Consider the following 13,665-nt stretch of genomic DNA (forward strand, 5'->3'; position numbering starts at 1 on the left):
TTAAGTTGTTATCTAAACACACTATAATAGTAAATGAGTGCATGTCATCATCATTGCCGATCATGATATGATTTTTCATATTAGCCCTTACATTGAAAAAACATGAACAAAGGTCCTCACTTGGACTTATTTAAGTCAACTTAATCCTCTATCTATCTTTTTGTAGTCACATACTCATATTACCCTCAAATATAGGTCTAAGACTTTAATACATATTTCTTTAGTGCAAGGATTAATATGAAAAACCATATCAAGGTCACAGATGAAAATGGAGGTTTCCTAAGTCGGTAATTGAAAAATACATAGCAGTTGCAGGTACATAGCATTATGTGCACGTACCTTAGCTGTTGCAGGAAGATTTTTCATCTGAGAATCTACTTTGGAAAGTTCTTCTTTGAAGTACTCAATGTCTATTGTAAGAGAGCTTTCCTGATATTTGATTAGCAATGTAGCCATATCTTTCATTTGGTTCTCCTTTAAATAAATCCCCACTTGTGGGTACCTCTCAATAATGTCACCAACAACGTCTTGATATTCTTTAATATCCAACGTCCCAAAATTGTCCTTGTCTGCCTTGCTAAATATGACAGCTATATCTTCCTGGTAAAACCATGGCAGACAATAGGAGAACACACATGTTACCCTGAAATTCAGCAGAGAACTGCTGTCCAAATTGTGTTGCTAAAATGCTCTGTGATTTCTTGTAAAAATAGCACGTCATTTATGGCTAGTACTATTTTCACTTTTCATTCCATAATCATAAGTGTATATATGGTTTGGCATTGATACAAACGCAAATGTGATTTCAAGTATCTCAATGTGTCAATGGAGAAGTTAAAACTTGTCACGTTAGTTTAACGTGGATCAAAATTTAGCCACATTGAGTTCAATGAAAACACAAACACACACTAAATGAAAATGAAAGAACATTGGTTATAACAGAGAGAAGGCGATTGATAGATCCATAAAGATAAATTGCATGTTTGGAACTACAATTGATTCAAAATCAAAATATATTTTGGAGAAAAGCTTCTAGTTGTCAATAGGTTGAGGTGTTTTTATTATTAGGTTGAGAGAAACATAGTGACTCATAATCACCGAAAAGCACAAACCATTACATCCAATCATCAAGCACTTGTTATTAAACTCAATATGATATAGTATGTATATTCCTAAGCATGAAGAACTTGTGTAAGAATTTACACTAATATATATAAATTTAGTTTTCAGAAGTTTTAATTTCACTTTGAGACTGTATGTTTTTTTTATTGTATTATTTATAGATAACAAAATGACAGCATGTACAATGCTTATTTTAAGAACAAAATAATAAATTAGAAGAGCACAATATAAAGAAAAGAATAGAAAGGTAGCATGTTCCTAAGTATATATAGAAGATTGTCAATATCAGGACAAATATGAGCATCGTTGATAGGTATGTAGCTCCTAACTAAAGTTTAAATGTCATATATCTACAGGAAAGTGAGAAACACAACGGGGCAAAAATAGAAAGGCAGAGAAAAAATAAGTCAAGAAGCCTACTTATAGCATTTTCCTATGTATCAAACTACACAACAAAAAATTGTATCCTATATATCTTAAACAAACCAAAAAGACTATTCTAACCAATCTTCAACTTACAAAGTAACTTTTATCATCCCAAGAGCTTTTTGTGTGATCTTTACTCTTTCTGAAACAGTAAATCATACATTAGAGGTAAATTGATTACAATTTTATTTCATTTAGATTCAAATACACAATTCAGATGGAGTTAAAAGGCTCACACTATCAATTTTTAGAATCCTGTACTGAATGCAGATGTGTTCTCTTCCAGCATGTGTTTCTGCAAATACAGTGAATACAACTAAAAATTTAGATCTATTTACTTGATCAATACAAATTTATGTCCACCAAAAAAGCAGGGTTCACACATAAGCTTTAAGTGTTATCAATACAAAAATGTAAGCTCAAAGAATGAGACAACACATTAAATGGGTTGTTGAGGAGATGCCCCTGTGTACCAAGCTACCAAGGAGAAGCCATCAATTTTTCAAATAGTGGATTTCTTAAGTTGAAATATCCATTAGATATAGATTTTAGAGTCATAATACAGCTATCTGGAATAAAATCTAAGATCCAAATATCTTCAATTTGAACAATTCAGAAATGGAAGTAAACAGAGAAATCATAAATCATGATTTCCCATTAAGCAAACTAAAATGATCAAGTACATAGAAGGTGGAGTAAAAGAACTAAATATAATTTAAAATCAAGTAGATGAAGATTAATAAATTGGTAAATACCAATGAAAAGTTCACTCATTCTACTTTCAATGTGAAAAGCAGCAAAGATCAGCAAATAACATTTTCTTCACGTGAGAAGTCTACCCTTAGGAATGACCACCCACCTAAAATCACTCTTTATATATTTTTTTCCCACCTACCCTTCTACCCTCTCTTCTTTTAATATTTTCTTCCAACAAAAGTTAAACCTCAATATTAGGAATCATGGGAGGCAAACAAAATGTTTAGTAAGCGTATTCACGTTCTCTAAAGTAATAATCTTATATAAATACATGGAATAAAATGGTACATAACATGAGGTGTCACTTCTCCTATTCTAAAATTTGGTTTCTCTACATGCCATGTTCTCCCATTCTCTTTGTAACATAGTTGGAAACTAATTTAGGATGTCATAGCTGGATAGATCAATATAATACAAACCTTTCAAGCAATATGGTATGATCGTTGAGTTCTCCAACAGACTATTAAGCTAAATATAATTTTTATTCAGCAAAGTATTGTTCTTATAGCACCACTCCATGGTAATTAAAGCCAAATTTAAGACAGCAAGTGAAACAAAGGATTATTTCTTTGTATCTTATAACTGATAAGATGAAAATCGAAGCATCTATACAAAATATAAATCAGAAAACCAATAAAAAATGTAGCGAAATCATACCTTAAGGCAAACTAATATAAAGATATAGATTATGTAGAAAGGCTAAGAGGAGCCTAAGGTTTGGTAATCTTTTTCTTTGTGAATCTACCATTATAGATTAGTTGTGTCCTTATAATTTTTTTGGTGAAGCAGAAAAATTATTATTGGTATTATAATGAAGGTTGTCCTCTCAAGTTGGAAGGTAAGATACGACCACCATCCAAAGCCACTTTATAAACATAAATCTTAAAAAACAAATGTAGAAAAAATCAGTGCTAACACAGGCAAATAGTGCTTAGCAATTTTGACCCTTTAGTTGTTTTTACTGGCTCTCACATTTGATCATTCCTAGAATAGCTTAGAATTTCCCTTTTATTTTTATTTTTTCTTTAGTTAGTTCTCATCCTAGGAGATTTTGTTGCTTTTACTTAGAACTCCTGAACTCTCCACAAACCCAAGTCAATAATGAATTCATAATGTAAATTAAATTCACAAAAAAAATGTGAAAGGTCGAGGAAGGAGAAACCTGGATCAAGAAAGCAACTGATTCTATCGCTGGTAGAAGTTTGTTCCTACTTATTTTCATCTTCACTGCTCTATGATGGCATCCACTCCATAGTCCATATACCCTGGTAACCAAATCACTCGAACTCCCTTGAATTCTCCGTCTCATAAATTGACTTCTTTAAAGCAATCAATCTCACACTCTGCAAACATAAACAAATAAATTATTAATGATAAACAATCTCACTAACCTGTGTTTATATAGCAGATGAGATATGCTACCATCATGGAGCATTCATAAAACAGGAAATAGAAGAATTCGAAACAGAGTTAGGGAAATGCTAAGCTTTTGAAGTGACTGTTGAAAAATCAACTGGATTACAATTATGTATATTGGAAGTAATCAAACCTGTCCTTAGTCCATGCATATTTTCCTAATCCTTTCAGAAACTGAAATTTAGGGAAAGGAACAACCATTCAGAAGTATATTACCAAAATGATTGAAAATCACATTTTAAATAGAAAAATGAGAGACAAAATGTAGCTTACCATTGGGCATGTACCTCAAAGGAGTTTTCCCTCATTTTAAACCCCAAAAACCTATGAGCAAATGATCTTGTATGAAAACAATAACAGCACAAAATAAATCTAAAGAAAGGAGTTCCTTCTCCTACCTCAGGAATTTAGAAAGTCACAAAACAAACTTAAACTTATAACAGAAGCATGAACATCATCATATTCCTAAATTTAGTTCAGGAAAAATGAGAAAATGAAGATCGGGGTGGTATTCAGTGGCGGAGGAAGGAATTTAAAAAGGGGGGAACTAAGACTTAAAGGGAGCTTTTTACAAATATACAAATGCTTGCTAAAGTGAATGCCAGTAACTGTACAAATGCTTGCTGCTGGTGCAATCTAAAAGGTTCTCAAATGATTTTTCCTCTAATTCCTTGGTTTACTTACATATGCACTTCAATAACAGACAGTCCCCATAGTAGTAATTACTTTTTTCCCCTCTTACAACGCAAATAATTTGTCCAATTAAGCATCTAATTAGATTTAGAAGCAACTGGTTTGTTGAGAAGCTTCAGCATGAAGTGGAAATTATCATCCGGTGGAGTCTTTGGTTGAGGCCAGTTAGCTCCTTCTGGAACCTTGATACATTTGAAACCTTGGCCTTTGTATAACTTTGTGGCTGCAGGATTTTTCAAATCACATTGTAATGCAATGGCACGACAACCCCAACTTCTGGCATGTGATTCTGCCTTGGCCACCAATAGTTTAGCTATTCCCTTTTGCCTAAATTTTTCCCTTACCGCCACATTTGATATGTATGCAATTCCAGTCCTACATAATGAAATGTAAACTAAGAATGTTATAACACGACATGGCCTATACACTACAGAATTAGAAAAATAAGAAGTGAACTATTTTGAAGAGGAGTCAAAAGTATTCATAAAAGATAAGATTCTAGGTCAACTCCAAATACTTGGGTATGTATGATTTAACAGAACTTACCTATCTGAAAAATATTGAGGTTTATGTTTTCGGTGTAGAAAATGATTTTCAGGAAATATTTTCATCTGCTTGGTGCAAAAAATCATTTTCCAGATAACATTTCTGATGTTTGGTATAACAGTCAATATATACATATATACTTTTCACACAATCCTGCTCTTCATCTGAATAATTCTTGCATGACAGCATGAGCATGTGTTTATTGGGCATACAACTAATCAAAACCCTAAGATGATATTAAACTTATTTGATCACATAGAATGATAAATGCCTTCGAAGCCATTCTTAAGGATGATGGGGCCACATTAAGACACACAAAAATCAAAAGTTGAAAACATTATACAGGTCAGATTTATGTCATAAATCCTAAAGACAAATAAATCTTCAGTGATCTTCACTAATCCATGTTCCAGAAACAAGCTTTAACTCACCTTCTCTGTCATAGTGGTGCCCTTCTAGGAAGAAAATCCGCAACGGTATCTACTGTCAATATGCCAGCCACATATCCCTTGTTGAGGCTCAATTTCCCATCAAAGCCACCAATCTTGAAATCTTCATTTCCAAATCAGAAAGTTTCATCAAGTGAGCTGCCAATAACAGCAACCAAACAGGTTCTTTTGCAACCGCTTGGTATAGAGAATCCCGCTAACATAGCCACCAATCTGTCCATCCTCATCACAAAATCTAATGGGAAGGAATATTCAGGGAAGAAGGAGCTGCAATGAGTCTCTGCCACTTCCCAACAGTCCTCTAACCTGGCCTCTCGGACAATAATTTCAAGAGACGTAGTTGGGAATAAATCAACAACTTGACTGGCTCTGCATAGTCCTACATCCATACACCATAGCTTTAGTTCCTAGCCAATTTAACATGTCAAAGTATAATAAGGCGGCATTTGGAAGAGCTTATATAGCAGAAACATTTATCCAAGTGTTTGGGATTGAGAGAACCTAATAAATAGCTAATAACCTACCTATGAGCTGGTTTGACTTTGTTTCACAAGCTGTCAAATTAGCTCGTCAATAAACCGTTTATAACTACCTATAATCTATGTTGAGCTTATTTCAATAAACTTATAAATAAGTGCTTATACGCTAAGCGTTTAATGCTATACACGCTTATTTAAGTTGTTTATTCAAACTCACCCTAAATAAGAAATTTTCCACCACTCCTCATCCAGTTCACCCCTTGACTTCTACTCCCATTTACAGTAGGTTTCCATGAATAAGTAATTTTGCCTTGTTGAGAAGCTACCACTGCATCATAATAATCAAGCAATGCAGATATTTAGTGTGCTTTGAAACTCTACAAGTTTTCACATTGGAAAAGTAATTTTGGCAGAAACAAAAGGAGTAAGTAGCCTTTTGTAAAATGAGTGATGAATTTAGGAGGTACACATCAACCGATATATATATATATATATATATGCAAAAAAACACAAATCCAAATTCAGGATCACCAACGTTAGATCCCATACAATTACCCAAAATGAATCTCCGCACAAGGTGAACCAATAGAACACAATCAACAAAAAAATGAAAAAATAAACCTCTTCTAAGCCTATCTCAATTTCTGAATCTAACTAATCACCAACACAATCCATCCAAAAGAAAAAAGTGAAAAGATTCAAAATTTCACAACAAACCAGATACCCATATGGGGATGGATGATCATCTATAAACCCCAAAAGAAAGAGTAATTGCAACAATTTGCCTCACCTACCCACCAACAGAGCACCAAAAAAGGAAAGATTTTTGGGCATACCCAGATGATTCAAGATGAAATTGAAGAGAGGAAAAAACAGAAGAAAGAGAGTGTGGGTGTGTTTGTCATACCTAGGAGCTGAAACCCAGCAAAGGGGGACGATAAAAAGCGCAGGTTGCAGAATGAGCAAAACCAGAGAGCTGAGAGACGAAACGGTTCCTCAAGAGCTTCGGCGAGGGAAAGGTTAGACGAATAGCCACGACAGCTTCAGCGGCGACTATGTAGTTAATGCTTACAAAACAAACACAAACAGATGTGAATCATGGCTTACCAAAGAGAAAGGAAAGAAACACACAACAGTCACCGTGTTTGAATCCTATTCTTCTTATGGTATTTATAGCACCATGAAGCCCTATAAGCCTTTCCATATAGCTAGGTTGGGAATAGATGCACACAGCTGTATAATCACCAGCGAGTAGTACAGTACAGAGTATAGATGCAGAACCTATCTAAGGCAACTGAAAGCTGGAATTTGTAGGTTGGAGGTACATCCGCAGTATGGCATAGGCAGATAAAGGCAGTGATGAGGGGAAGATGATGATGCATACAGCGGGAACAACAAAGAGTATGGCATAGATTATGAGGGAAAAGAGGTAGGTGATAGGTAATAGGGAGAGTACTTACTGGGAAGATGATGATGATGATTACAGAGGGAACAAACCAGAGTACGACATAGACTAAAAGGTAGAACAGAAGTACTTACTGGGTGAAGAATAGCAATGAATAGGGCCATCATAATACTCAGATAGGCCCAACCTGTAAAGCAAAAATTCTAGCTGGTTTTCTGAGGCAGACTTAGGTTTCCAGTCTAGCCGGCATGGGAGGTTGGTGCTTCCAGATCCTTCATCTAGGAATAGAGCCAGCAATTACAGTTGATGACTTCACCTATTCGCTACATCGTATAACACTGATGGAGTCGGGAAGAGGAAGAAGATAGTGTGCAGAGTAGCACTGAAATGGGGCACCATGTAACTCAGTAGGCCCAGCCCACTCCTCTCCCGTAACAAAAAAAAAAGATGGAGCATGAACAGTGATCTGAGAACCTTTAATTGTAGGATAGAAGATATGACAGTGAAAAGAATAACGAAGAAGTAATAAGCATCCACGAAAATTGGTGAGATAAAGTAACAGTTTGCTTCTACTGTTCTTTATCTGATGCATAGAATCATCACCAAATCTATATATTATAATTGGGAAGGCCTAATTTTGGATTAGAGGATTCATTTGAGACAGTAATTTTATTGCAGTTTAAGTAGAGGAAAATAGTACTGAATTAATTATATATATATATATATATATATATATATATATATATCTTAGGATTTATGATCGATTCTAGTCTAAACTCTTAAGATATTCATCCATGCTTACATAATAAACTCAAGTGCTTATTCTTAAATTTTAGATTAACGTCTGTTGTGCCGCTTGTGCGACTCTCTTTTTACCATTTTTCATATCAAATTTAAAGTTCATTTCACTTTTCTTAATTTCTTCAACATTGTTGAAAATCAGGGGAGAATTAGTCAATACTGAACTAAAAAAATATTATATATAATATAGATAAATTCATTTGAGTCCCAAACAAAGAAAAGTATTCACTCACAAAGGTTATAAAAATCCGGGGAGAATTAGTCTAATATTTGATTTCCATTTCATATTTCCCTAAACAAAATTTTAAACACAAGATAAAGTGAAGGTACTATTAAGTATTGAAGCATCACAAAAACCAGTACTGATAATGTTATGATTTTTTTATTGGGTTGAAAATGTTAGTGCATTTGTAGTGGTAAATAATAATAACTAATATTACCATTCAAAAAAAAAAAAACTAATATTAGCTTTAAGAATGGTAAGTGTTCAGTAAAATATAGATTGACTCTCGAACAATCAATTGCGCTAAACATAAATCCAGGATGTTAATAAACAAAATTCTATGGAACCGTTATAATTCTTTATTTTTCGAAAACAAAATTTTAATTCATAACAAAAAGGCATGAAAAACAAAATCTCAACAGATACACCCCACGAATTTAGAAAAACTCCCCAAAAAAGCACCCCAATAACCCAACAGCAGCCCCAAGACAAAGAAACAGGATACCAACCACTTAAGAGCCTATGAATTCTTAACCATCACAAGGAGGTGTTTTTTTTTTTTTATTCTTTTTACATTTTGGTAAATACTGGGATTTTTATGTTCTCTCTAGGATCATCATTTTGAGCTGTAGTTAACACTTGACACTCGACACAAAACAAGAAAACTCAAAGACATAGCCAACCATGCCATGTAATCTGAAAATGATTATGCAAGTTATCTTTCACGAAGAATAGCAAAGCCAATCTCTTAATCAAATTGAGGCACTTCAAAAGACGTAATTTAAGCCAACACATTATATAAACAAGAAAATAAAATGTTCTAATAACAATACCTTGAGAGACTATCAACAGACTGAATACCAGCTTCAAGATCCTCCTCCTCCATGTCTTCCTCCTCCATCCTCCTCCTCTTCTTCCTCTTCTTCCTCCTCCTCCTCCAAATCACCCCAGTGTTTGGTCTTATCTACTGGCTCTTCCTGCATTATGAGAATATTAATTAAAATCCACAAAGGAATACCACAATGAAATTATAACCATTTTTTACTTGATATGGTAAGGGGATCCTAAGTAAAGTTCCTTTTTGTATTTCTTACACAAACATATTTTGGGAAGGAATTATTTTTATTTATAATTACTCTTTAAACATGATCCATGATCGTGCGAGATTTGACCTATGAAGCAGACGCGGCCTAGTAGGAAAAAGGTTTGGTTATTATGAGGAAGACTGGTGATAGGCCATATATTTGTGGTTTTGGATATGCAAGATGACCACCTAATACAATGCTAATTTCACTTTCACCTTTACATTTCTCTCATTTTCATCACTAAAATGAATGCCATATAAAAGCACAATTGATAAGAAAACGAAAAAAAAGGTTTAATTGCACTTTTGGTCCCCCAACTGTTGCCTTATGTTCTATCCAAGAACATTGAGATGAGGTATAGTACCTAGAGTGTAAGGAACGTGATGTGAGATTCTTAGAGAGAATGAGAGCGTAACCGCTTTAGAGAGAGAAAGTAACTAAATTTCAATCTTGTTATTTCTCAAATGAGCTAAGAGTCATTTACAATTGGTGTTCATCCCCTATTTATAGATGTGGAGTTGGGCTTGGCGCCTCTAACCCTTTCTATTGGGCCGGTTGGGCCTCGGGGAGGAGGCCCAAATCCCTGGTCCGCTCATCGCCCCAAGCTGGCGCTCCTGGGCGAGGGACCCTGGTCCACAAGTCCACAAGACACCGAGCTCGAAGCATGAGAGCTAAGTGTGTCTTTAAGTAGAAAAACTAAGGCGACGGTCCACAAGAAGCCAATTAATGCTAAAACTTAAGGTATAACAACAAAGAGTAATGGCCAACATGGCTTGATGATTAAAACTTTAAAAATTAACATTTTGAACTCCTTGCTACGTTCCCCTAGCGGCTTGAGTCCACAAGTGGGCTTGTGGTGATGGCGCTTGGTTTGCTTGCCTTGTCACCGTTACGCACGTGCCCTAAATTGTGATATTTTGACATGTGTTGAGCTTGTGCCACACGCAGCGCCCCTGAGTGGTGCAAAGGTCAGCAAATCTGCGGTATCTCAACTGCTATCTTTGAAACGTCTCTTCAAATCATAGTAAAACCTGCCAATTTGAATTCGAACCAATAAGCTACAGCCGTTGTAACTTTTCATTTAATGCGTTGCCCCTGTTTCCCGAAATCCGCGCCACACTCTTTGAGTAATCATTCCACCTCTGCCATCATGGGGCACGATTTCCAAACCGCTGCTCATCCCAACTTTTAAATTCTCCCTCACCCCCTCATTCACCACTTCGGGAATCCTTACAATCTGCTAAAGTTGACAACCTTGCGTCATTTCCCCTTTTCATCCCTATTCTTCCCTTTAGCAGAAATGACTTTTCAGCGCCGCACCAAAGGATCCTCTCGATCCCGCAGCGCCGGTCCCGCATCTCCTCCTTTGGTTAACCCTCCTTCCCTCGGAGGACTTCCCCTTATTGAGAGTGAAATCAACGCCTTCTGGCACCGGGTTTTCGCCACTCTTCCCCAGTCCACGGACGAAACCCCCACCCAAGGAGCCATTTGTCAACCCTCTGAGCAGTCTTCTAACGAGTCCGTTACTGAGACAGCCTGCCAGGCATGTGGGCTTTGCTACGAGAAGTCTCTCGAAGATGTTCTCGTCACCGGGCGATGCATAAGCATTCGCCGACCCTGACAACATCGCACTGTTGAACAAGGCGTGGAAAACCCCCACTTCTTCTACGTCTATGAGTACTTTTTCCTCGACCTTAGTATCAAACTACCCTTCTCCCCCTTCCTTCGCCAAGTGATGAGGGAAATTAACGTGGCTCCAAGCCAGCTCCATCAGAACGCTTGAGCCTTCATTCGGTGTTTTGAGATTCTTTGTAACGTCGTTGGTCTTGAAGCGATGACCTCCCACTTCTTCTATTTCTACGTCGTTGAGCCAAAATCTTTGAAGACCCCGACCCCTGGGTGGATCTCTTTGAAGTCTCGCACGGGCCGGCAGCGCCTCTTTCCTTACAAGAGCAACGTCAAGAAGGGACCTGGGCGCTGGTACTTCCGCATAATCGTGCATCCCACTTACCCTGAAGCTTTCACCCTTCGTGACGGAACTGCTTTGTTCCCTTTTCTACTGGACCAAGAGCCCTCGCGACGTTCCGTTGCCGTCAGATGCGTCGCTGAGTGATGACGATAAAATCATTCTTGTCTTTTTCGCTGGGCTCCCCATCCTCGAGTGCTCACAGTTGCTTGAAGCCGCTCGCAAAAACACCTTCCACTCATTCCTAGGAGGAATGAACTTTACTGAAGCCGCACTGAAGCGCGCCCTTGCTGCTAAAGTGTTTTAGTTCCCTCCTGTTTTTAACACTAACGGGATCAAGAAGAAACACGTTGTCGTCGATGCTGATGCCGAGACCGCCGCTTCCCCTTCAAAGAAGCGGACCATAGGATCCACCTCGGTTGATCCTACGCTTGGATCTTCGATCGATGTTGTTCCTTCCAAAACTGTCCGGACAGCCCCAAATGTTGCTGCTCCTGGGTCTGGCGAGTTGGTACCAGACACCGTCCCTCCGCTGGAGATTGATGAGCCGGCACCGAGGCCTACCGATGATGCTGCTCAACCTTCCCCCACAAGAAAATCCCAAAAATCCAAAGGGGGTGACCTTGGCACAGATGGAAAGTCTGGGGTCGTGATTCCTTCGCCCCAAAAGTTGAAAAAGAAAAAGAAAAAGGTCAAGAGAGCCAAGGCCACCAAAACCGGTGAAACATCTACTCCTCGCCAAGGCATGGTGGGCGAGGATGAGCCCAACCCCAAGGAGGGCGAGGCACCCAAGGAGGGCGAGGCGGGTGCCTCGCCCCTTCCCAAGGAGACTCTTGTTGGTCAAAGTGCTCCTAAGGGCGCTGCTTCTGATTTCCCTCAAACAATCCTCCCTTTTGACCATCCATCCCCACAAGCTGGGGCAAGCTCACCCAGGGCCTCCCCAGTCCACACAGCGAGTCACAGTGATGAGGATCAAGCTCCTGCCGTCTCACCTTCCCCCCGCCTCTCTTTCCTCGCCGTTAGTGATCCGAACGCTGACGAGAAAGAGAGCTCTCCTTCAAACCAGCAACCCACTCCTGTCGACTTTATCCTGACTGACCCTTTCTTCGGTAATATGAAAGGAGCTGAAAATCCTGACCTTGATGGTATGGCACAAGAAGCCATCTCGAGCCTTTTGCGCGCGGGGTGTCTCTTCGCCAAGTCATCCCAGGATTCAGCTACATCCGCTGAAGTTGAAGAACTCCACAAGAAGGCTGAGAGGTATCGTCTCGCCACACTTGAAGCGTACGGAGAACGTGACAAGTTGCTGACTCAGGTGGTGGCCCAAACTACAAAGCTGACCAATTTGGGAATCGAGATGAACGATCGCGAGACCGACTTATCCGCCTGTGAAGATAGAATGGAGGACTTAAAGGACGAGCGGGATGATTTGCAGAAGGAGTTGGAGGCGAAGAATGAAGCCATCGCCGCGAGCAGGGCCGCCTGCATTGTTAAGGACTAGGAAATCGCGTTCCTACGCAGTGAGTTGGGGTCGACGAATGAGTCTCTCGCCGAGGTAAGGTCTCAACTAGAGACAAAGGCCAAAGTTGTTGTTGATGCAGAAACCCGTGCTGACTCCGAGATCAGAACTCTCCGAGCAAGGAGTGGCCGGGGCTGCTGCTGAGGCTGTGGAAGAGTGTGGCCGTGGTTTTTTCCTCGCCAAAACCCAAGTCCAGTATCTTTATGAAGGAATCAACCTCGGCGGAATGGGAGCCTTCAAGAGGGTTGCCCCCCACGGATTGGTCGGCCCTGATGACCCCTCAGGCTTCACTGCTGAGTATTTTGCGGCTGCTGAAAACGCAAGGGAAACAGAAAACGTTAATGCAGTTTGAGTATTTTGCATTAATTTTCTCTTACCTTTTGTAATTAACATTGCTCCGTGTTATTTAATTAAAGTTTGTCAGAATTTCGCTTATCCATTTTTCTCTCCGTGTTCGCCCTTGTGCCTTTAAGTTTTGTATTTTGTGCTCGTGTAGCGATTCTGAATGTGTGCCGGTGGAAACTAGGACTTTTGCTCAGTCTGGGACTGAGGCTTTTCTTTACACCGATATTTCCCGTAAGAGCAGGTGCGTGTTGAAAGATTTTTTTACCACTCTACGTTTGAATCTCTCAAGACTCAATTGTAGTATAGTAAAGGGTTTTGTCGTATCCAAAGGGAGGTGTAACACTATGTCGTTCAATAGTTGACAAACTTAAATGATGGATTCATAAGAGATTGATTGTTTATACATGAAACTAAATGAAAAGCAAATAAACTAA

The 13,665-nt window shown here is 38.6% G+C and overlaps 2 protein-coding genes and 1 long non-coding RNA gene across 3 annotated transcripts; 1 reads left to right on the forward strand and 2 right to left on the reverse strand.

Moving 5' to 3' along the window:
• Positions 1-3,606: 3,606 nt before the first annotated feature.
• Positions 3,607-4,055, reverse strand: LOC130748091 (uncharacterized). The gene is made up of 3 exons (XR_009022586.1): positions 3,994-4,055; positions 3,854-3,894; positions 3,607-3,647 (listed from the first exon to the last, which is right to left on the reverse strand). It is a non-coding gene; the product is annotated as an uncharacterized LOC130748091 (long non-coding RNA).
• A 435-nt stretch (positions 4,056-4,490) lies between these two features.
• On the reverse strand, positions 4,491-9,217 carry LOC130744426 (GCN5-related N-acetyltransferase 4, chloroplastic-like). The gene is made up of 2 exons (XM_057596612.1): positions 9,150-9,217; positions 4,491-4,788 (listed from the first exon to the last, which is right to left on the reverse strand). Exons 1-2 carry the CDS (start codon positions 9,215-9,217, stop codon positions 4,491-4,493), a joined length of 366 nt encoding a protein of 121 aa, XP_057452595.1.
• Positions 9,218-10,701: 1,484 nt separating this feature from the next.
• Positions 10,702-12,868, forward strand: LOC130744427 (uncharacterized). Its single transcript, XM_057596613.1, has 2 exons — positions 10,702-10,944; positions 11,711-12,868. Exons 1-2 carry the CDS (start codon positions 10,702-10,704, stop codon positions 12,866-12,868), a joined length of 1,401 nt encoding a protein of 466 aa, XP_057452596.1.
• Positions 12,869-13,665: the final 797 nt, after the last annotated feature.

Source organism: Lotus japonicus, chromosome 3, assembly GCF_012489685.1.
Source record: "Lotus japonicus ecotype B-129 chromosome 3, LjGifu_v1.2".
NCBI classification, from domain to species: domain Eukaryota; kingdom Viridiplantae; phylum Streptophyta; class Magnoliopsida; order Fabales; family Fabaceae; genus Lotus; species Lotus japonicus.